The sequence below is a fragment of the Rhinopithecus roxellana genome, chromosome 3 (assembly GCF_007565055.1).
Source record: "Rhinopithecus roxellana isolate Shanxi Qingling chromosome 3, ASM756505v1, whole genome shotgun sequence".
In the NCBI taxonomy this organism is placed as follows: Eukaryota; Metazoa; Chordata; class Mammalia; order Primates; family Cercopithecidae; genus Rhinopithecus; species Rhinopithecus roxellana.
Window position 1 is genome coordinate 8129570 of NC_044551.1, and position 23306 is coordinate 8152875.

Consider the following 23306-nt stretch of genomic DNA (forward strand, 5'->3'; position numbering starts at 1 on the left):
GGGTCTCACTATGTTGCCCAGGCTTGTCTTGAACTCCTGAGCTCAATCAGTCCTCCTGCCTCGGCCTCCCGAAGTGCTGAGATTACAGGCGTGAGGCACTGCACCTGGCCGGTAAAATCATCTTTAACATCAGTGTCCTAAATATCTATAAATAGGGCATGTATGCCTGCACAGATTGTAACTTCCAGAGTTCAAAATGAGATTAACTTGATTTTTAAATAATTTATTGAACTCCTACTATGTCCCGAGCTCTAGTGCATGAGACAGATACTAAGTAAACACATAAATAATGTCAGACAGTGATTAATGCCGTGAAGAAAATAAGGCAGGATAATGAGAAGAGAGTGGGCTGGATATCTTATGTAGCCTTTCCAGAGCCACTGTCCACACCCTGGGGGATTGACTGGCTTGCACAACAAGGTCCCTTGTCTTCCTGCTTCCAAGTGGATTCGACCAGTGGAGAGCACTGGCAGAAAACTGCAAGAAGAGAGGAGAGTGAGGTGCTGATCTCTGTGTACTGGCTGTATCCCAACCTAAGGTCCTCTCCATGTAGTCTTCTGTGTTTCCGGGTTTCATTCAGGCCTATGGATGGTAACAGCACTCTATTATTGCCAATTCTGTGGTTCTATACAATCTCCCTGTGGTTTCCCTTCATTCTGTCCATGCTGTTACACAATTATTTTCAAATGTCTTATTTTGCATGTGTTATCTGTTTCCTACTGGGACCCCACTCTCTTTGTGTGGGTCACATGGTGTGGCATTAGGGGTAGCAATTTTTGATAGGCTGATGACACAAATGACTGAGACCTAAATGACAAGAAGGCAACAAACTTGAAAATATTCATGGGGAGATTCTCCCAATGGGAAATGCAAAGACACTGAGGTAGTGATAGGGTTTGGATGTTTTTTTCCCTCCAAATCTCATGTTAAAATGTGACCTTCTGTGTTGGAGATGGACCTAGTGGGAAGTGTTTGGGTCATGAGGGCAGATCCCTCACCTATGGCTTGGTGTTGTCCTCACCTCAATGAGTGAGTTCTCACTGTGTGAGTTCATGCGAGAGCTGGTTGTTGAAAAGAGCCTGGCATCTCCTCTCTCCCATGCTCTCTCTCTGTATGTGATACACCAGCTCACCTTTGCCTTCAGCTGTGATTGGAAGCTTCCTGAGGCCTCACCAGGAGCAGATGCTCCAGCACCACACTTCTCATACAGCTGGCAGAACTGTGAGGCAAAATAAACCTCTTTTCTTTATAAATTACTCAGCCTCAAGAATTCCTTATTGCAAAGCACAGGTGGGGAGGAGCTTGACATGTTCAAGCAAGGAAAATAAGGTTATGGAACAGGGTAAGTAAGAAAAAGGGAAAGATGAAGTCAGGGAGAAAGAGAAGAGGCCAAGTCCTGTAGGTCCTGGTGAGGAGTTGGGATTCTTAGTGTAATGGGAAGCCACTGGAGGGTTTTAAGCAGGAGGGTGATAGGATCTGATTCATGTTTTAAAAAGATCACTTTGGATATTATGTGGTGAAAAGGTGGGCAATCACCACACCGGTAAGGCCAATTAGGAGGCGAATACAGTAGTTATGGCAGAGATGATGGTAGCTTAGACTAGGGTGGTAACTGGAGATGGAGAGGGTGGATGGACTGGGGTTTTCTATTTTGGAGGAACTCACAGGACTTGACAATGGATTGGATATGGGAAGGTGAAGTTTTGAAATGCCTCCAAGAAATGTCAAGTAACTAGTTGAATATTCTCACATCTGGAGCTCCAAAGCCATAGCTGGTGATAGAGTTTTTAGCCAGAGCACTGGATGAGATCACCTAGGAAGAAAAAGGGGATGACAAAGAACATAGATTGAGCAGTGACCATGAAGTCACCTGTCAATAAATGCAGACCCCTCATAAGATGGTCAAAAGCAGTTTTAGTGATAGGTTTGAGTGTGTTTGAGTGCATTGAGAACCTAATGTGAGGCGAGGAATGGGAACAAGTGTGTGTGTCTCTTTCAGTAAATTTTATGGAAAGAGAGGAAGAAAAATGGAGCTAAATTAGGCAGAGAATAATTCGGTAAGATAAAAGATCTCATAGCATATTTGTGTGTTGATGGGAATGATCCAACACAGAGAAGGAAATTGTAGTGTGTGTGTGTGTGTATGTGTGTGTGTATGTGTGTGTGTATGTGTGTGTGTGTGTATTGGGTGTCAGGGGACAGAGGAAGTAGCAGGCACAACTTTGATTTCAAAATTCGGTGCTGGAAGAGAGATGATAATTAGAGATAGCAGATATTCTGTAGACTATTTGAATAGCTATGTAGCCTAATGTGGGTAACATAACTGGCAAATATTTATTCACTGAAAACTGTATGCCTAGGTACAACTTTAAAAGATTATAGTCTATTTGGGAAAACATATAATTTCTAAAAATTAAATATTAATTACCATAGAATTTCAGTGTGAGCTACCAGAGTTGGGGAGTGCTTCAAGGAGAAATAAGTAGAAGAGAAGTAGAAGGGATTAATAGAAGCCAGCAATTCTCAAATGTGGTCTGGGGACCCTGGAGGTCCCTAGGATCTTTTCTGGGCTCTATGAGGTCAAAATTATTTTCTTAATTGTACTGAGATGTATTTGTCTTTACTCTCATTCTTTCTTGAGGGTACAGTGGAGTTTCCAGAGGTTACATGTGTGATAAAACAACAGATTGAATGCACAAGCAGATATGAGGATCCAATTGCCTTTTATTAAGTTAGAAATTACATAGATTTGGCCAGGCACAGTGGCTCACGCCTGTAATCTCAGCACTTTGGGAGGCCAAGACGGGTGAATCACTTGAGGTGAGGAGTTTGAGACCAGCCTGGCCAACATGGTGAAAACCTGTCTCTATTGAAAATACAAAAATTAGCTGGGCATGGTGGTGGGTGCCTGTAATCCCAGCTACTCGGGAGGCTGAGGCAGGAGAATTGCTTGAATCCGGGAGGCAGAGGTTGCAGTGAGCCGAGATGCCACCACTGCACTCTAATCTGGGTGACAGAGTGAGACTCCCTCTCAAAAAAAAAAAAAAAAATTATATAGATTTGAAAAAATATAAAACATGTCACTCTCCTATTTTTTGGGGGGTGAAATACAGCGATTTTTCATAAAGATATGTTATCTGATTTAACATATAATAAGTTTTAATAGTTATTTCTTGTGAATTAATGCATTTTATGCATTTATCAATTTTAATATTGATACAGTAAATATGAGCAGCTATTAACCACATGAACAAAAGGTCCTTGGGGGCTTCCGACAATTTTTAAAAGTGTAATGGGGTCTGAAGACAAAAATATTTGGGAAATTGAGTGTTAGAACCACATATTGTGATTCAAAATTTTGAGAAGGAAAGTATGTGACATTTCATTGAATGTTGTAGTTAATACCAATTCTATGAATTATAGTAGTATGTTACATATTGATGAAATTAGAAAGTATTTTAAAATAATTTTGTGCTGCAGGACCTAAAATATTGCATAAAAAGGAGGAGAAAATGGTCTCTGCTAGTTCTTTGTATGAATTAGCAAAAGGCACCTTTTCCTCTGGCCACTTTACTGCCATCAACTGTAAAAAAAAATGTAATAAATATACAAATCTATTAGGACTATACTGTACAGCATGCCACATATAGGTGTGTAGTACACCAGCTAGTTTTGGCAGTCTTGGGAATCAACTGGAATATTCTGTGGCAGCACTTCTTGACTGCTCTGAGAACAAAAAGTTTGAAAACCACTGGTGTGAGGGAAGGTGCAGAGGTGGGGTGGAACACAGTGGATTCGGAGAGCAGGAATATAATGAAAGGAGTAGAACAGAAATTTTGCATTAGGGATAGTAGGAAATAAAGATTTAGGCAGAATAAGTTCAGGCCATTAAAAAACATGGACATTTGAGGTAATCAGCAGTAGATAGTCATTGAATGTTCTAGTAGCAGAGTACTAGCTGGAAATAGAGTTTGAAAAGCTCAGAGGAAGAGTGGTTGGCAGGATGCATGGATGGATAGATGCATGGATAGATACAGATAGATGGATGGATGAATAGATGACCCTGCCAGCTGACAGCAGAGTGGTTCTGAGAACAAGAAACCAGGAAAGGGCATCAAGTATCTTGCTACAGCCTCTCCTTTTGTTGTTATATAGACTGTTGGAAGGAGGTAGAGGGACTAGGAACACCCTGTTATGCAATAGATAAGCATTGAATCTAGGTTTTAGAATGGAAAAATGCAACTCTCAGTGATTGTTTTGAGTTTTTTCAGCATTCTAAGGGGAACACTGAGATTTCTGCTCTATTCCTGAGAAAGGGGTGAGATAACGTTTGATTTTTAGATATCTGGCAGTCAGTGCAAATTAAAGAAAAGTTTTACTCTGCTGCCCTCTTCTGGATGTTGCATAATTGGCCAAATAATTCTTCCACGTTGTTCCCTTCACTTTTGCTCCTAGACAGATTTCTGGACAAAGTAGGTTATGCACGTCATCTCCATGACCATGCTTGCCCAGATATGATCATGTTTCCTTCCAGTCGGCTTCACTGGAATGGTCCTTGCCATTCACCTTGTGAGACTGAAGTTCTTATCTTACCTGACGTCTGTGGCTTTTGAAATTACTGACCTTTCTTTAAAACATTCTCCTCTCTTGATTTCCCTGACCCTGTGCATTTCTAGTTTCTGAAGATGAGCTCTTGTCTCCTTTATCTATTCTGCTTCTCGTCTATGCCTTAAATCTTGGTCTTCATCGGAGTTCTGGTGTTGTTTTTTTCTCACTGAACATATTCTCCTGAGTATTCTCCCCCATTTCCCTTGTCACTCATTGTGGTAGATGCTGTAAAGTTGCCTGCTTGATGCCCATTCTTCTCCGACTTCCTTACAGCTGGGGAGTCAAATGAAATGTGAGTGAAAATCTCAGAAGCATTTTTAGGAAAGTTTGTGTCTTCCTGACACAGGCACTACCTTTTTATCTTCGTTTTTCTTTCTCTGATTGTAGATTGGAGACCAGAGTTGGAGCCTGAGGATGAAAGCCTCATGCTAAGAAGAGTGGAGTGGAAAGATAAAGCATGGCAACATCGATGACATCCTAGGCCTAATACACCGGCCCTGACCTGCTTACCCTCTCTCGTTCGTAGGCTATGTAGTCCAGTCACTTTTACATGCAGCTGAGTACAACCCTACATGATCTATCAATCGCTTCAGTGACCATTTATATGTCAATAGCTTCCACATTTATTATTTGCAACCAAAGTATCTCTGGAGGTACTGATGTGCATATACAGTATTACTGGAAACTTCTACTTGAATATCCTCCAGACAACTCGAATTTAACATGTCCAAAGCACATCTTGTCTTCCAATCTACTCCCCCTGTCATTTCCTTGTATCAGTAATGGCATCAGCGTTCACACAGGTGACCAAGCCTGGATAGCAGACGCATCCTCGATGTCATTCTCCATCCTCCTCATACCCTTCCCCCAAGGTCATTTCTATAATCTTTCAATTCTGCTGTTTAATATCACTCAGATTTGTCTCTTCCTCCTCATTCCCATAATGCTACCTTTACCTAGGCTCTGGCTACTGCAATTGCCTTCTTTCTCCCTGCCTTTTGTATTGGCCCATGTAATTCTTTCTTCAAGATACTGCAAGGGTGCTCTAACGCACAAATATCGTCATGCCACTCTCTCCCATCTTTTTATTTTTCCTCCTATCCTTTCTCTCCATTTCACCCTGCTTACAATCCTCATCCTCTCAGTATGTCTACATAGATGTTGAGAAATCTTATTAAGCAAATTGACCTTAAGGGAAGCTATCACTTAGTTATCTCAAAAATAAACTCTAACAGGAATCTCAGCATTGTGGGAAAAAGAATTTTGGGGCATGAAGGATTTATCCCTTGCCACATCAGCTTAGGCTGGTTTTACCTCTACAGATCTGATAAGCTACAAACTGAGGGCCATGAGGCATGGGGTATAGAGATGTCAGGTTGCATACCAACTAATGAGACTAGCTTCAGTCATCGATGGAGTTCTTTCGGTAACAGATTGTGCAGACAGTTATAGATCCTACAAAGTTAACTCTAATATTGACAACATATTTGAATGCTACATATGCATATTAATATTTTGTAACATGACACTTGAGCTGTAGTGGTAAGCACTTCCCATTAGTGTGTATAGTTAAGATATTAATTTTCTCTTCAGAGGTAAGCTCTCTAGCATCTATAATCAGCATCTCCACTTTTGTTCTTCTCACATCTTAGAAGACAAAAGTCTTGGCTGGGCATGGTGGCTCACGCCTGTAACCCCAGCACTTTGGGAGGCTGAGGTGGGCAGATCATGACGTCAGGAGATCGAGACCATCCTGGTCAACATGGTGAAACCCCATCTCTACTAAAAATACAAAAAAATTAGCTGGGCCTGGTGGTGAGTGCCTGTAATCCCAGCTACTTGGGAGGCTGAGGCAGGAAAATCTCTTAAACCAGGGAGTTGGAGGTTGCAGTGAGCGGAGATCACGCCACTGAACTCCAGCCTCGTCACAGAGCGAGACTCTGTCTCAAACAAACAAACAAAAAAGACAAAAGTCTTAGATCCAATTTTCCAAAGCTGAGATTCCCCTCTAATTTTCTACCTCTTTTGTTTTCTAAGTCTGGGCACAGGTCAGAGGTCAAAAGGTATTCAGCCACAGGCCAGTAGTCTAGCCCAATAGTTTTTATAGTTCTTAATAAGGATTTAAATTAGTTTTTAATGTTTAAACATAGGGAATTGCACCTAAAATCCAGATTTCCAGTTTCTCTTGAAAATTTAGAGCATTTGACAATACCGGGCTTTCATTCTGACATGGTAACAGTGGCCTCCCCTGGACATGAACTTGATGCAAACTCTTAGGTCTGCCACAAGCCTTGCTGGGGATCTAGTCCAGTGGGTGTTCTGAGTCTATGACCTTTGGGTCAGTCATTCATAAAAACACGTATTGTGCATTCACTACATGCCAGGTACTATTGTACGCCATTTATATAGGCTCTCTTCTCACAACACTGTCACTTTCATTTTATAGATGCAGAAATGGAGGTTCGGAAAGTCAAAATGGGGGTCACATAGCAGGTAAGTGGCAGAACCAGATTTAACCCAGGTTGTATCTCAGGTCCTGTAGTCACCAAATCCATCATTACCTACTTTAAGAGGCCAGTCCTTTCCTTTTTTATCACAGCTCAACCTGGCATTTATGCTTACAGTATAATTTAAAACGGCCAAACCATGTCATGACATAGACAGCAATTTGTGCAAGTTTTCATTAGTCACTGTTTTCCCTGACTGTAGTTATTTCATGCATTGTTTTGTAACAAATGACTTACATCAGCTCATAAATGCAATCATCGGCATTTCCATGAGCATAATACCCCAACATTTTTCTGGTTTCTGACACGAAGACTGTCATCCATTTTATAAAATTATTAATATCATTTAAAAAGAATTCAGGAGCAATAGAATTGATTCTATTCATCTGGAACAAAAACTTTTCTCCAACTTAATATTTTTCTTAAGTGACAGAAATACACCCTTTTGCAAAAATACCCCAAACCTGTTTAAAAGATGTACATTTAAAATCAAATTATACTTTGGGAGGCCGAGGCAGGTGGTTCACCTGAGGTCAGGAGTTCGAGACCAGCCTGGCTAACATGGTGAAACCCTGTCTCTACTAAAAATACAAAAATTAACCAGGCATGGTGGTGTCCACCTGTAATCCCAGCTACTTGGGAGGCAGGAGAATCCTTTGAACCTGGGAGGCAGAGCCTTTAGTGAGCTATTGTGCCACTGCACTTCAACCTGGGCAACAGCAAGACTGCCCCCCGCCCCCCAAAAAATCAAATCATACAGAAACTTGAAACCAATGTAGAGAAACAAAATGGCTTCTGAACTCTGACATTAACCATCCTGCATGGAGATTGGTTACATGGCGGAGGGAGATGGGGAAGAATTAAGCAAGTCAGTCAGTATGTTGGGAATAATCGGAGTCACGATTCTCACTGCCTGAGATGAAAGTTACAAATTTGGAAAAAGGGAAAGCTTGAGTGAACCCTGTTGGCGTTGGATTGCAATCGGAAGGTTGGTGTGAGCTCATGGTTTTTATGTGTATGTATGTAGGTTTATGTATGCATATTTTGCAAGTGTGTGCAGAACTGTGTATATTCATATACATATTCTAGCTCTACCGAGAGAGCCAACGAGCAGTGACACACAGTAGAATTGAGCCTATCTAGCACCCAGATCTTGGTTTTAAAAATACTGTTCTCCATCAAAGGAATCAGAGCTCTTTGGGAAAATGGCTGATCCCAGTGCCAAAGGAGACACTGCGTAAGATGGGGCTGAAAGTATGGAAGTGTTCAAAGAATAATGGTGGCTTGCCAAGGATAGAGAAGCTAGCTTTCAGACATTCCCACTGGGCAAATCCGCAACTGGAGCAAATATATGATACACGATAAATAAATGGGAGAAGGGAAAGCTCTTCTTGGCAGCATTTTGCTGCGAAATGCTGCAAAGAAGTGAATGAACTAGATCACCATTTGGCAACCATCAGAGTAATATATTCAGGCAAAAAAGCTAAGAGCAGGGAGTTAAAACTGGGCAAGAAACGTGATATTTATGTAGTCTCAAATATTGCCCCCTCAAGAATACTTTCAATTATAAAGGTGGATTTTAATGATAAAAGGAAAGAGTAACTATACAGTGTTACTATCAGTCATCACCAGTGACGGGGCAAACGACCTGTCTGCATCCTGACATGACACACCGAGAGGAGCACAGCATCACCTCTGTGATGTTCCTGCCAAAAGTGTGTACTCTGAATCTAATTAAGAAGCAGCACCAGACAAACTCAATTTGAGGGGCTTCTATAAAACAATAATCTGAAATCTTTAAAAAATTAAGGCCATTAAGGTCAAGGAAGAACTAAGAATGGCCCTGGATTCAATGAGACTGAAGAAACGTGACAACTGAGAGCAACTTGTGATCCTGGTTTGGATCCTCTTGCTATAAAGGACATAAATGGGCAGCTGGCGAAACCTGACTAGGGTCTTTGGATGAAGGGTATACAGAAGTTCTCTGTGGTATTCTTGCAACTTTTATGTAAGTATGAAATTATTTCAAAATAAATAAAAGTGACAATTAACATTTGTTCAAAAACTTTTATTTACTATAAAGACAAAAACACCAAAATAGGTACAAATACTATAAAATCGGTTCAATGGGGTAAAAATTTTAATTAAAATATCTCAATATATTTAAAATAACAAAGGATACATTTAAGCCAAATTTTCTTAACCCAGAGATTTTTTTTTTTTTTTTTTTTTTTTTTTTTTTGTAACATTTGCTTACACAGTAAGGTGCTAATAGAAGTTAGCCCTTAAGCCCTGGAAATCTTAGGAATCATAGTCACAAAGCAAATATAATTTCATTGTGAAAGTGAACTTTGGTAGAAGAAAAATCTATAGGACACCTGAGGTAGTAGAAACTGGAATAAACAGTAGTAGACGTTATTTACAACTTGAGTACCAAATAACATTAAGAACACAAAAATAATTACACAATACAATTTCCAGTCCAGCTTTGATCCAAAGAAAATAAGAATATTACATCACATTTGCATTGAAAACGAAACAAAAAACAAAACGCCACAATTACCAGCAAGCTGAGGGAACTGCAAACAAACTCAAACACAATGGATTCTGAAATCTACAGATAGTTTGAGTTTGAAATGTGGTGGGCATGGTGATCTACAAAGTAATACTGATTAGCTGAGGTTCCTCAGTTTATACAGTTTACATTTTTGTCAGACACAGTATTCATCTGACCAATGATCTTCCAGTACATAAAATGGCAAGAGTGCATCCTTTAAAGCTTGCACATGAGAGACTTGGAAACAATCTTATTAGAATTATGAAAATTCTAAGTAGTCAAAAAATAAAAAATTAAAAAAAAAAACAAAATAAAAAAGAAAGTCAAGTACAACACATTTAGAGCTACCAAACTTCACATTTCTGTACTATTTTTAACTCTTCAAATATCGCCAATCTTCCAAAACAAAGGAATGTAAAATTTCACTAAGAAACATATTCACATAAAAAACAAACTGCCTTTTAAAAATTATAAGCAATATATCCCTGTAAACTTATCTTGTAACTTATTGTATTTCCAATTTGTGTTGTACATTTTAAATGTACTCTATATAGCTTATTTAGTTTATCCTGAGTCTTTGAGAATAACCAATTCTATTTCACACTGGCTTCTGAAGAGTTAAAACTAAAATCTCAAAAGTTGTATTTAATAGTTAATCAGTACTTGATTTAAAAGACTCACACACACACAAAAAGATTAAAAAGCTACCATTTTCCTTCAGGATTCCATGCATCTGAATTTAACTCCAGACTAAAACCATTAGGTAACTGTGCAAAATCCAAGGAATTAGTGTATAAATGAAATTCAATTCCACTTTTCTTTCTGAACACATTTTCCAAGTTCACAGCAAATGTATTCTTTAAAAACATTACTGATTGGTAGTTGAATAATCTTTTTTAAAAATGATCTGCCAGGCCTACTGTAAAGAGATGATGCATGGTAAAAGGAAAATGGCAGTCATATGTTATTACCAGTAGTGAAGGTGAATGATGGATTGTTACATACAGAGTAAGACTTAAATGTTGTGAAGTTTCCTACAGTTTGACAACCAAAACATCTAAAAAATTCAAATAAATTTTAAGGTAATCTTGATCTTCGTTGTGAGTTGCATCACAGAGGACAGTTCATTTTTAGTTAACTTATATTTAACCTGCACAATAAGAGTGGTGACTGACTCAAATGTAGGTAGTACTTTATTGTATTCCAATATAAAAAACAAAATTAAGTCTGTATTTTAAAAACTTTTACAATAGCAAGATATTTAATGAACTCTTGTTCATATCTAGTTTTTTTTTTCTAGTTTGAAAAAAAGATCACCTTTCCCTGAATAAACAAAAATGAATGTAAATAAAAATGAAAATACAAAATCATAATTTCCAAAAACGAAATGAATGGGCCAACAGTAAAATGCACAATGAGCCACAATTGCCCAGGTGTTTAAGAAAATAAAGGTCAAGTGTGGGTCATAAAGAAGTATCAACTTTTAAAAATATATGTATGTAATGCTACTCATAGCATATTCTGACCTAAAAGAGGCAGATACTGATTTTATAGCCAGTGACAAAAAATTTTAACGGAATTGTAGAACCCCCGCTTGTGATCACTATGTGAAATGGAAGAATAATTCAAATATTAAAATAGATCCTGAGCCCCTCAGCCGCTAATATTGCTGAAAAAGTGCCCCCCAAAAATAAAATTATGCTTCTGCAATTTAGTCATGCAAACTTCACTGTTTTCCTGTTCACCTAGGGCCAGTTCTTTGAAAGGCACAGTTTACAATTTCTGCACTAGTTGTGGGCTTTTGCATACTGAGCTTAGGTACAGATCATGATTTGTCAATCACATACTTAGGTAAGGGTTCCCCACTGGCCTCGTTTGTAGCTGTTCAGTGGCATCATGGCCAGTAGAATATCAATGTGGTTCCCCAAAAGTTTTTTTCTCTTGTTGAGCATCCTGTTTTTATTGTAGTTGATCTGCATAATTGGCTACCACGTAGTACGAAAGACTGGATGCTTTAGTAGCTCTCTTGATGGAGGTCTGTCCTGAGGTTGAAGTTCTAAACAACGAAGAGCCACATCTCGTAAGCCGGGAGACAAATGTGAAGGGATTGATGGAGCAGTCGTTGCACTAGCAATCTGTGGAGAAAAAGCCAGAGTGTTGGAGCTTTGCACGACTGGAACTTCTGATACACAAGCACATGTGCATAGACCTCATAACCCTTACAAAATGAAGAAGTGGGAGGATTTTCTGTTATCAAAAAGTCTATAAAAAGATTCATCCACTGGATGGAAGGTTTTCTCTAACCATCTTTCAACTTTTAGGATTTTAGGATTTGATCAAATATATCCTATTCCTTATTATTTAAATCAACAAGGCTAAGTACATCAAAATGTGCAGGAAAAGTATTCACTCAAATGAATTCTGCTGTCCTCATAGTCAGTCTCCAAGATGGTTTGCTCTTACTGCACGTTTTCTATTTCTTCAGCAGACAGAGCTATTTAGATTAAGAAAGACTAAAACTGAAGAGTCAATTTAATACATAGAAAACACAACTGCATTGTTTCTTTCCTTCCATGTTGGACAAATTCTGATTCTTAGTATCAAATACACTATGAAGAATGATTTTATAAAAAAGTTTTAAGTCTGACTACTTTAAACTCACCTACTCACTCCTAATCACAAGAAAACTCTTTCTTTTCCCTACCCCAGTAATTTCATAAATGCTTTGGGTTAAAAAATGCAAAGTAATATAAAGAAAAGTCCTCTAAGGTCTGTGATCCTATATCACAATATACTCAGCTGATATACACACACATCTTACACACCACAAAAAGGAAAAATACAAAACAAAAAATTAAAGTCCCTCTTTCTTCTCCCCAAATGTAACTTACTGTTGACGATTTGTGTGTGTGCATGCACAAGTGTGTGTGTTTGTGGAGAAAAAAGGCCAATACATTCACAGACTTAAGATTTTCTAAAATGTCTACAAAAGAGAAAACTTAATTTAGAGACAGGGTCTCTCTCTCTCTCTCTCTCTCTGTCATCCAAGCTGAAGTGCAGTGGTCTGAACATGGCTCACTGCAGCTTTGACCTCCTGGACCCAAGCGATCCTCCCACCTCAGCCTCCTGAGTACCTGGGAGCACAGGTGGTGCCACTATGCCCAGCTAATTTTTTTTTGTAGAGATGGGGTCTCACTATGCTCAGTCTGCTCTCCAACTCCTGGGTTCAAGCTCTGTTCCCGCCTCAGCCTCCCAAAATGCTGAGATTACAGGCATGAGCCACTGTGCTTGGCCAGGATCACTTTATATACTTTGCTCTTTTCACTTAATAATATATCTTGTAGCACTCTGTAAATCAACATCAACAGCTTTACACTTGTTTAGTTTCTGTATAGTGTGGATAATTACTTTCTTGAGTAGTGAATAATCTTGAACTTGGCACTTGGTACTTCTAGACGTAATCTTGAGTAAATTCCTAACAATGGGCATAGCTGAGTCAAAGAATAAGTGCATTAAAAATTCTGGCAGATACTGCCAAATCACTCTCTAAAAAAACATGCTACAGCAATTTATACTATCATAAACAGGGTATGGAAGTGTTTGAGAAAGCTTTGGGGTGATTCCAAAGACCTCAAAGTATTTACTCCAAGTTAAGGAAACTGAAAATGTTACAGTACAATTCTCTTTAAACTTTACCTAGGAAGGAGAATGCCATGAAATCTGTTAAAATATGAACTGTGCCAATTTGGAAATTATTTACAATTGTTTCCAGGGTCTCACCAAAACTCTTAAAATAACATCAAACTTTCAAATTGATCCTAGCCATGAGTATTTATTGAGCAACTTCTGTATAAGACTCTGAAAAGAAAAAAATGAATCAGATGTGAAAGGAACTCAAGGAGATTTAGTTTGAAAAAGGAGGCAAGATAGGAACATAACTAGGAGACAAGAAACAAAGTGTCAGAAACAAGTATGTACTAAAATGCTACGAGAATCTGTGGAAGGAGTTAAAAGCGGGTGCCTAAGCAGGAGAAGCACAAAATGTGGGCCTTAAAGAGAATAAGAATCTGAACCACGTAGAGAAGGAACACTGGACGTCTGAAAGAATAGAGGAAATGAGGTGGTAATACAAAACAGACAGGTATTGTCAGAGAGGTGACTGAGGAGGTTATATAGTAAGTGTGGGGAGCACTGGAGGAGGTTACGGCAGGTGGAGCTGACTGTGTGGGCTGAGTGCTTGACTAAGGCCTAGGTGTAATTTTGTTTATCTTCATAGTAATCCCACGAAGTACGTGCTTCATGGGGTTCTTGCACCAATTTCACATATGAGAAAATACAGGGTAGACACAAAAAATAATTTTCCTATGATCACATGGCCAATAAGGGGTAGAGCCAGGGTTTAAAACTAGGTCAGTGTGACTCCAAAGCCCACGATTTCAACCATCACATCTACTGAAAAGCTAAAAATCTCAACCATTACCTATTCTATGGTGGAAAAGGAGATAATTGATTTGTGAGTTATAAAAAGGTAGGAAAGGTAGACAGGACTGAACTGACTTGGGTGTGAATTTTAAAAATATACAAAATAGTAAATTAGGCCAGGTGTGGTGGCTCACACCTGTAATCCCAGTACTTTGGGAGGCCAAGGTGGGCTTGAGGTCAGGAGTTCAAGACTTGCCTGGCCAATATAGTGTAACTCCATCTCTACGAAATATACAAAAATTAGCTGGGTATGGTGGCACGTGCCTGTAGTCCCAGCTACCCGGGAGGCTGAGGCAGGAGAATCGCCTGAACCTGGGAAGCAGAGGTTGCAATGAGCTGAGTTCCCGCCATTGCACTCCAGCCTGGGCACTGCAGCGAGACTGTCTCAAAAACAAAAACAAAAAACAAACAAAAGAAAATGGCAAATTAGATTTAAAAAATTTTGAATTATGTAAAATGTATGACGAATTTCACGTTTTAAAAGTGATGGATGGATATAGATACACACACATATATAAATGCACTACATATTTCTTCTAATTTCTTCTAGGAGCAGTGTTTTACTATTTGCTAATTCAATATTGGTAGCAACTTAACAGAGCATAACTACCTCAAATAACAAGAAGTGACTATATATGTCACTAACATTGACAACACCACTGACAATACCAACTCCTGGAAATAAACACAGACGCTCTTTGACTTATGCTGAGGTTATGTCGTGATAAACCCTTTTAAGTTGATGATATTGTAAGCTGAAAAATGCAGTTAATACACCTAACCTAACCCACCAAACATTATAGCTTAGTCTGGTCTACCTTGAATGTGCTTGTAATACCTATATTAGCCTACTGTTCAGCAAAATCATCTGACAACACAGTCCACTATAGAGTATTGGTTGTTTACTCTCGTGACTGTGTGGCTGACTGGGAGCTGTGACTTGCTGCCACTGCCTGGCATCATCAGATTATATCGTACCACATATTGCTAGCTCAGAAAAAAATCAAAAATCAAAGTATGGTTTTTACTGAATTTGTACTGCTTTTACACCATCTTAAAGTAAAAAAAAATTGTGTATCAAATCCTCTCTGAATAAATACACAGACTATTTATTTATTTACCTTCATGCTAGATTGTTAGGGAGAACCCATCAAAATTTGCCTCCTGCCAAATTCTTCTGTACTCCTTTTAGCACCAAGAAGTAATTTTTATCTCACAATTACCTTAAATATCAAAGCAAGATGATTGGAGTGCTTTTCTGCATTCCATGGTGGTTTTGCACAAGCCATTTCTATAATAGCACAGCCAACACTCCATACATCACAGCTCCTTCCATACTGTTGACCTCTTAGTACCTAAAATAAATTAGAGTTAATTTGGAAATATGACTCATTTGAAAAAAGAGAAGGCCAATTTGTAGTTATAGATTCTACTTTCTTACCTTAGGGAGAAAACTGGTACAAACAGCAATTATGTGGACTACCTAAATCTAATTTATTTCATTAATAGCTTAATTTTCCAGGTACACAAAAAAGGATAATTGTGAGATTCTGAAGCAGTCACATCACAGAATTTTGCTCTTAGCAAACTAAGCGGCAAGAGGACAACAAACATTACTACATATGAACGTGAAGAATTATGAACACGACAGAAGAGGCTGAATCAGAAGAACAATGCTTAAACTCCTTCCACTACTGACAGAACCTGCCTCTGTATGCTCATCTCCTTTTAGAATAGAGAGAGAATATTTTTTAAAATTTGTTATGTGCACTTTGAGTTTACTACGAAACAACTGCTATAAATTACCCCAAAATTCTTTATTAGTAACAGCCCTTAAGCAAATCTATTAGAACCTATTTTTTGAATTGTGTCAAGGCAAAGACAGAAAGGTTGGGAAGAAGGGTCTGAATGAAAGATACTACTAAAACCATATTTTAAGGGCCATGGACTTCTAATTGGTAAGTACATACTGGATACCACTGCAAGACAGTTTAGTATAATGCTGTTACACAGAACTCAAAAATATTTTCTTTCATTACACTCAAAGATGCTTCTCACCTCAGGTGCCATAAATGCAATTGTCCCCAGTAACTGTCCCTGAAACTCTCCTGCACCAGTTCCTTTTGATGCCAACCTGGCTGCAGCTCCAAAATCTGCAATTCTTAGTCTCTGACCAGTGCTGTCAATTAGCAAATTGGCACCTGTCAACAAACACAGCAAATGACCTTGTATGTTTAAAAAAAAAAACAAAAAATAAGGACAGATTAAAAACCCAGTAAAAATACTAATGAAATAGGACAATGACAAAAGAAAGAAGTGAACTACATTTCAGAGGTTCAGACAGTTATTCTCTTTTCCTTTCACTTTCTTCTTGCTAAAGGCACACAGCTCTCTCTAGCATAAGGAAAATCTAAAACCTTAAAAGCAAAGTCTGAAAAACAAATATTATAAAGCACAAGGAGATCAAAAAGGCGATTTAGTGAAACTTGAAAGAGTAAGTGTTGAAAACCTTTAATATGCTTTCCAACAAAATCTTTCTCCAAAATTCACATTTTAGCCTAATTTACATTTGAAGACAATTTTGTTGAAACATACTGATCTAGACCAATTCAAAGTATATGTGCTAAATTCATAATTAGATCTTAATTTAAAAAGTTATAAAATTACTTCAATACATTATGTCAAATACTAGCTAAAAAGAATGATGACAGAAAACCAGATTTGCTCTTGAGAAAAATAAACTGAGGCCAGGCACGATGGCTCACGCCTGTAATCTCAGCACTGTGGGAGGCTGACGCAAGCGGATCGCTTGAGCCCGGGAGTTCAAGACCAGCCTGGGGGCAACATGGCAAAACTCCATCCCTACAAAAAATACAAAAAATTAGCCAGGCATGGTGGCGCACATCTGTTGTCCCAGCTACTTGGGAGGCTGAGGTGGGAGGATCACGTGAGTCCAGGAAACGAAGGTTGCAGTGTGCCAAGTTTGCAACACTACACTCCAGCCTGAGTGACAGAGATCCTGTCTCAAAAAAAAAAAAAAAAGATAAGCAAAAGAACAGGAACCACAAAAGATTTGAAGGAATTTTTCTTAAAAGAAGTTTATGATATCCTAATATCCCATTATTCTAAATAAAACCAGGAAAAGGAACTTTCTGGGAGCCTGTATATCATGAGGCCAAGACAGGGAATCTGGAGACATGTATTGTATACTTTCTGCCATTAACTAGCAATAAAACTGTAGAAAAGGCACAGCCTCTCTTGTATTCAATATACTTTTCTAATAAATGAGGAAGGCAGATTAAATGACCCCTAAGACTTCTTTCGGTTCTAATATTCTGAATTACTCAGAAGAAAAAAATGCCATAGTTAGAAACCACCAACAAAGGTTCATTTTTTTTTTTTCCTTCTTTGAGACAGAGTCTCGCTCTGTCACCCAGGCTGGAGTGCAGTGGTGTGATTTTGGCTCACTGCAACCTCTGCCTTCCGGGTTCAAGTGATTCTCCTGTCTCAGCCTCCCAAATAGCCAGGATTCCAGGCATGCGCCACCTCACCCTGTTAATTTTTGTATTTTTAGTAGAGATGGGGTTTCACCATGTTGGCCAGGCTGGTCCTGAACTCCTGACCTCAAGTGATCCACCTGCCTTCACCTCCCAAAGTACTGGGATTACAGGTGTAAGCCACTGCACTTAGCCCTGAATTTTAAAATTACATTAATTTTTTTTATTGTCACTAGATAATAATTAAAAGAATTCCTACCTTTGACATCTCTGTGAATGATTTGGTTTTCATGGAGATACGAAAGGCCACGAAGTAACTGTTCAGTGTAGTTAATAACTACTGATTCTTTGAAGGCTCCATATTTACTCAGCAAATGAGCCACAGATCCCCCTATAAGACAACAGAAATAATTATCATAAACTTAAAGACGGAATTAAAAGTATTTATTACACTTTGGTTTCTAAGGTTTTCACTGCATGAACTCACATTCACATATGAAACAGAAGAAAAACATTTCAAAACTAACATATTCCTGTATCATTTCAAAAACTACTAATTAGGAGACACTTTCATGGAACCCACAGGGAACCAGTTTATTGGAGGGTCAAGATTTCAGAAAGCTGTAAAAGTTAACCATTTTGGATGAAACTATTTCTGAAATGTACAATTCACTTCTCTGTCTTCTCAAAATAACACAAAACAACTTTATTAATGACTAAAGTAAACAATGTTAACATATTATTTAGTAAAAGGTGAAATGAATGGGAGGAGGAACAGAAGACCCAGAGCTAGGCTTCATATCCTACCCATTTACTAGCTCTGCCCTGGAACATGTCTCAAGTTTAGCCGCTTTTAAAAGTGTTTATAGTAGTCAACCTATCTACTGTAGCGTAAATCTTTATTAAGACCAACAACACATAACGCACTTAAGAACTGATTGGTAAATAGAAATGCACTCTTAAATACATACGCAAATCTAAGAAGTTAAACCAAACACTTAAGCTGTTCATCACATCAGGTCATTAATTTTATTGTATACATTGTATAATACAAAATAAAACTCAGTCTTCATTTATTTCAGCAGATGGCAAGGTTCAACTTTATGCTTCAGTGCTAGTTTACTTGTAGTAAGTTTTCAAGTTATATGTTAATTTTGTTTTTATATTGTTATGTTAAAACACTTCCTCATCTGTCCAGTTTATCATGGCTACCTGGAAATATACAGATCTTATACATATCAGGTATTAAAAACAATGCTACTCAATCATTGAAAAACACACTGGAAAAGTTTAAAAGGTAGAGATAGTCAATATTTCATTTATATTAAATGAAATACAAAATGAAGTATCTGTGGTTCATACTAATATATTGGGGTGATTTGCTTTTAGAAACCCGAACTATTTGATAAAAATAAATTTTAATTAAACCGGTTTTTCCTAAATTTAATCACAGAAAGTTAAATCCATGTACTACTATTTGTAATTTAAAACATTAACATACCTGCCATCCATTCAATGAAGAGATTGTAATTGCTCTTCTCACACGTGGCTCCCAACATCCTAATGATGTTTGGATGATTCAGATGGCTCATCATTCTTATCTCTTCTCTTAATGCTTCTACTACTTCTTCTTGCTCAGATGATGTGTTTCTGACATAAGTCACCTGTTTCAAATAAACATGTCCACAAAGTTTTGCATATTTTCACTAGCAATCTGATCTAAAATAAACAAATGCAAACCAGCATATATATTAGCAACAGATGGCATTTATGTTCATGGATGCAATGTACTTTAAAATAACTGGCCGGGTGCGGTGGCTCAAGCCTGTAACCCCAGCACTTTGGGAGGCCGAGACGGGCGGATCATGAGGTCAGGAGATCGAGACCATCCTGGCTAACACGGTGAAACCCCGTCTCTACTAAAAAAATACAAAAAACTAGCCGGGCGAGGTCGCGGGTGCCTGTAGTCTCAGCTACTCCAGAGGCTGAGGCAGGAGAATGGCATGAACCCGGGAGGTGGAGCTTGCAGTGAGCTGAGATCTGGCCACTGCACTCCAGCCTGGGCGACAGAGCGAGACTCCGTCTCGGGAAAAAAAACAAACAAAAAAAACCCCAAGTCAAACTCTCTTAAACACTAGGAATCTAGCGTAAGCAGCAGTGAATATCAGAAATGACAAAAATATTGGGATATAGTCAATATTCCAATAGTCTCAAAGAGTAAAAATGAGAAAAGTCCAAATATGGGAGAATAATCAACATGATTTAAAAATTAAAGTTTAATAATTTTCCTATCCTGATTAAGTATACTCATTATAAAAAGTAAACCACTGAAACCCCAAGATGGCACTGCACCAGTACACTGTTGAAAGTACCTGAAAACCACCCCTCTACTACCTACAAAAAGCAAAACCAAAAAACCTTTGTAAGGCCCATCTTGATATTGTAGTCTTATGATAATCATACTTCAACTTTTATTTTTTTTGAGACAGTCTTGCTCTGTCGCTCAGGCTGAAGTACAATAGTGTGATCTCGGCTCACTGCAACCTCTATCTCCTGGGTTCAAGCAATTCTTCTGTCTCAGCCTCCTGAGTAGCTGGGACTACAGGTGCCTACCACCACGCCTGGCCAATTTTTGTATTTTTAGTAGAGGCAGGGTTTCACCACGCTAGCCAGGCTGGTCTCGAACTCCTGACCTCAAATGATCCAACCACCTTGGCCTCCCAAAGTGCTGGGATTACAGGCATGAGCCACCACGTGCAGCCTCAACTTTTAATAATAACAGAATTCATGATGTTTCTGGTGCTTTGGAAACATCTACTTTGAAATCTAAGTTTCTCAAAGTTTAAAGAGCTAAAGTACAAACACGTGGACATATCCTTTATTCTTTTTACTGAACATGCTTCGTTTTGTGATTTGAATCATTTCATTTATATGCTCACTAGATATTTACCTGTTTAACAGCCATTAAAGTTCCAGTTCCCACATCTTGAGCCTGATAACAAGAAGAAAATGCTCCAAGGCCTATCTGTTGACCTTTCAGCCATTCAGTGTCTTCTCTATACGGTTGTTTTGCTTTGGTATGTCCTGGTAGAGTCTCTGGTGTCTACATATTAAATGAAAGCAATCTTTTTACTGTTAAAGGAGTAAAATTTTGTGAAATTAGTCTGCAAGATATTATTCTTGTTCAGTCTGGCTTCCCAAACCACCTATAAATGTGACCTCTGAATGGAAGGTATTTGTGACCAACATCAAATGCAAAAGTGATCACCATTATAGAATTAACCAGAAATGCCCACAGACAAGAATTATTGCTATTTAAACAGTACAAACATTATTGTTGTATAAGTAATAATTTTATGTGGAAAAATCTGCTTCTAAATATTAGAAGCAGCATTTCTGAATTAGGTTTATTTTAGTATGGTCCAAGGAAGCTCTCTGTGAGACAGTGTCTTGCACTATCATTCAAGCTACAGTGCAATGGTGTAATCACAGCTCACTGCAGCCTCAAACTCCCAGGTTCACGTGACCCTCCCCACCACAGCCTCCTGAGTAGCTGGGACCCAAGGTGTGCACTATCATGCCTGGCTAATTTTTTATAGAGACAGGGTCTTGCTTTGTTGACCAGGCTGGTTTCGAAATCCTGTGCTCAAGCAAACCTTCGGCCTCAGCCTCCCAAAGTGCTGGAATTACAGGTATGAGTCACTGTGCCCCAGCCCCAAGGAAGTCTATACTTACATCCTGTTGAATAATGATGATATCTTCTCCATTTTCAACCTGCAGCTGAGGAACTATGGGGAGGGCATCCTGAGACGCTGACATTGCCATGGCAATTGCTAAAGCTTCTTCTTCTTCAGCTTCCATCTTTTCTTTGCACTTTTGATTATGATTCACATCATCTTTGTAGGTATCATCATTTTCAGCCTTTTCAGGAGAGAGGACAGCAACTTCTGACTTGAAAGTGACTGTTGTATCACTTGAAGGCATAGATGCTTCAAGAAGGTCCTCAATACTGGAGTTGAGCTCTGTATTGACATCTAATCTGCATTTCTCCTCTACTGGGGTGAACACTGTCTCATCACTGGGTATAACAGCATTACTACTATTGCTGCTACAGCCAAAGCTGTCATCACATTTGGAACTACTATTCAGATCAAGTGTCATGCTATTTTTTGAGGGATCTCCCTGTTTACTTGCATTACCTGGGGTAGGTCGAGATGGCTTTGGCCTGTGTATATTACTGGAGGGCAAGGGTCTTGACTGAGTAAAGACTGGGGAAAGTTTATCTGAGTCTCTGTTTTCAGGACAGTTTCTGTGGAATTGTAGAGAAAACTTGCGCTGTGTTTGAGGAGATGCAGAAGGTATTTTGCAGGGAACGAATCCCTGAAGTCTATGCTTAGAGACATCTGTTGCAGCGCCAGCTGGTACAGATGGGGCCGAAGAAGAAGGGGTTGACAAGGCTGGAAACATTAATTGGGAATGATGAGATAAAGGAGAGGAGTTCAAACACTGACTATGGGGCCTGCCTTTTGTTTGAACCATTGGCTTTGGTTGCTCTGTTGTTGTTGAACTAGAAGGTCCTACTGAAATGCTGGCCAGTCTCTCAGAAATGTCCTCTGAACTGGCACTCAATTTTGTAGCACATAATCCTTTTCCAGTTTTCTCTAAACGGATTGTGCACTCAGGGGAACTGTTCTCTGTGGTTTCCGGATAGTCACTGGGAACAGATGCCTGCAAAAAGCTGTCCTGTTGACCATCCAAAGTGTCTTCTACACCCAATTGGATGGCTTCAGCAATTTCCACCTCATCTGCAATAGCCATCAAACGGCGACGCATCCTGGTGAAGTGAGTGGAACTGGAAACACTCAGCATTTCTAACAGTTTTGAAAACACATGGGGTACTGTAGTAACCATTCTTGCAGAACTCAAGTAGATCCTTCTGGAAAGTTTGCCAACCATTGAGTGGGAATTATCAATGGACTGCAAAGCAAAGGTTAAGAGGGACAGCAGCTTCTTATACCTGAAAGAAAAAACATTCATTACTATAATAAGTTCCAATTACTGAAAAACACATGGAAACTTAAAAAATGGTAGTAATTTACAGCATGTGTACTTCAAAAACCATTTCAGCATAAAGTATCTATAAATTTTAAACTAAACATCCTAGACTTTGGGTTTTCATATGTCAATCAAATATTAAGGTATCAGCAACCTATTTATGCTCTGTATTTTCTGAGTCTTTCATAAATCTAAAATGTGTCATTCTTGAGGAGGGTATAGGGAGGGCAGAAAGATACATGTAATATATTTTCAGAAGAAAAATTACCTGATTTCAACAGGCTCAGCTTGTGAAACATCAGTACTGACAATATGAGGATAAAATTCAGCAGGAAATTCCAACAACAGTCTATCTATAAGACAAAGGCGGCCAAGAAGTTCTTGCCAATTGTTTGATTCAGTTTGGTTTCCAAGAATACAATTTAAGACATAATCAACACCACCAATACCAATGGATCCTACAAAAAGGAAAGTAAAAATAAATGATTAAAAAATAGTGGTATTAAAATCTAAAACAAGACATGATTAAATGGTATAAGGCCAACAAAAATATTCTGAACTATTTTCAAGAATTTCTCTCTCAGATTAATTCACATTTCT

The 23306-nt window shown here is 38.6% G+C and overlaps 1 protein-coding gene across 3 annotated transcripts in view; it reads right to left on the reverse strand.

Annotated features, from left to right (window-relative positions):
- Window positions 1-9168: 9168 nt before the first annotated feature.
- Window positions 9169-23306, reverse strand: part of MAP3K1 (mitogen-activated protein kinase kinase kinase 1) — a 77051-nt gene continuing 62913 nt past the window's right edge. Inside the window, exons 13-20 of one of the 3 annotated variants that reach the window (XM_030927138.1) lie at window positions 22975-23164; window positions 21387-22668; window positions 20602-20754; window positions 19153-19315; window positions 17911-18042; window positions 16213-16355; window positions 15378-15509; window positions 9169-11807 (exon numbers count right to left, since the gene is read on the reverse strand). In XM_030927138.1, coding sequence (XP_030782998.1) covers window positions 11658-11807; window positions 15378-15509; window positions 16213-16355; window positions 17911-18042; window positions 19153-19315; window positions 20602-20754; window positions 21387-22668; window positions 22975-23164 — 2345 coding nt within the window. In that variant the 3' untranslated portion in view covers window positions 9169-11657. Of the gene's footprint in view, window positions 11808-15377; window positions 15510-16212; window positions 16356-17910; window positions 18043-19152; window positions 19316-20601; window positions 20784-21386; window positions 22669-22974; window positions 23165-23306 lie in introns of those variants that run through there. The other 2 variants (XM_030927137.1, XM_030927139.1) reach the window with 2 other exon arrangements.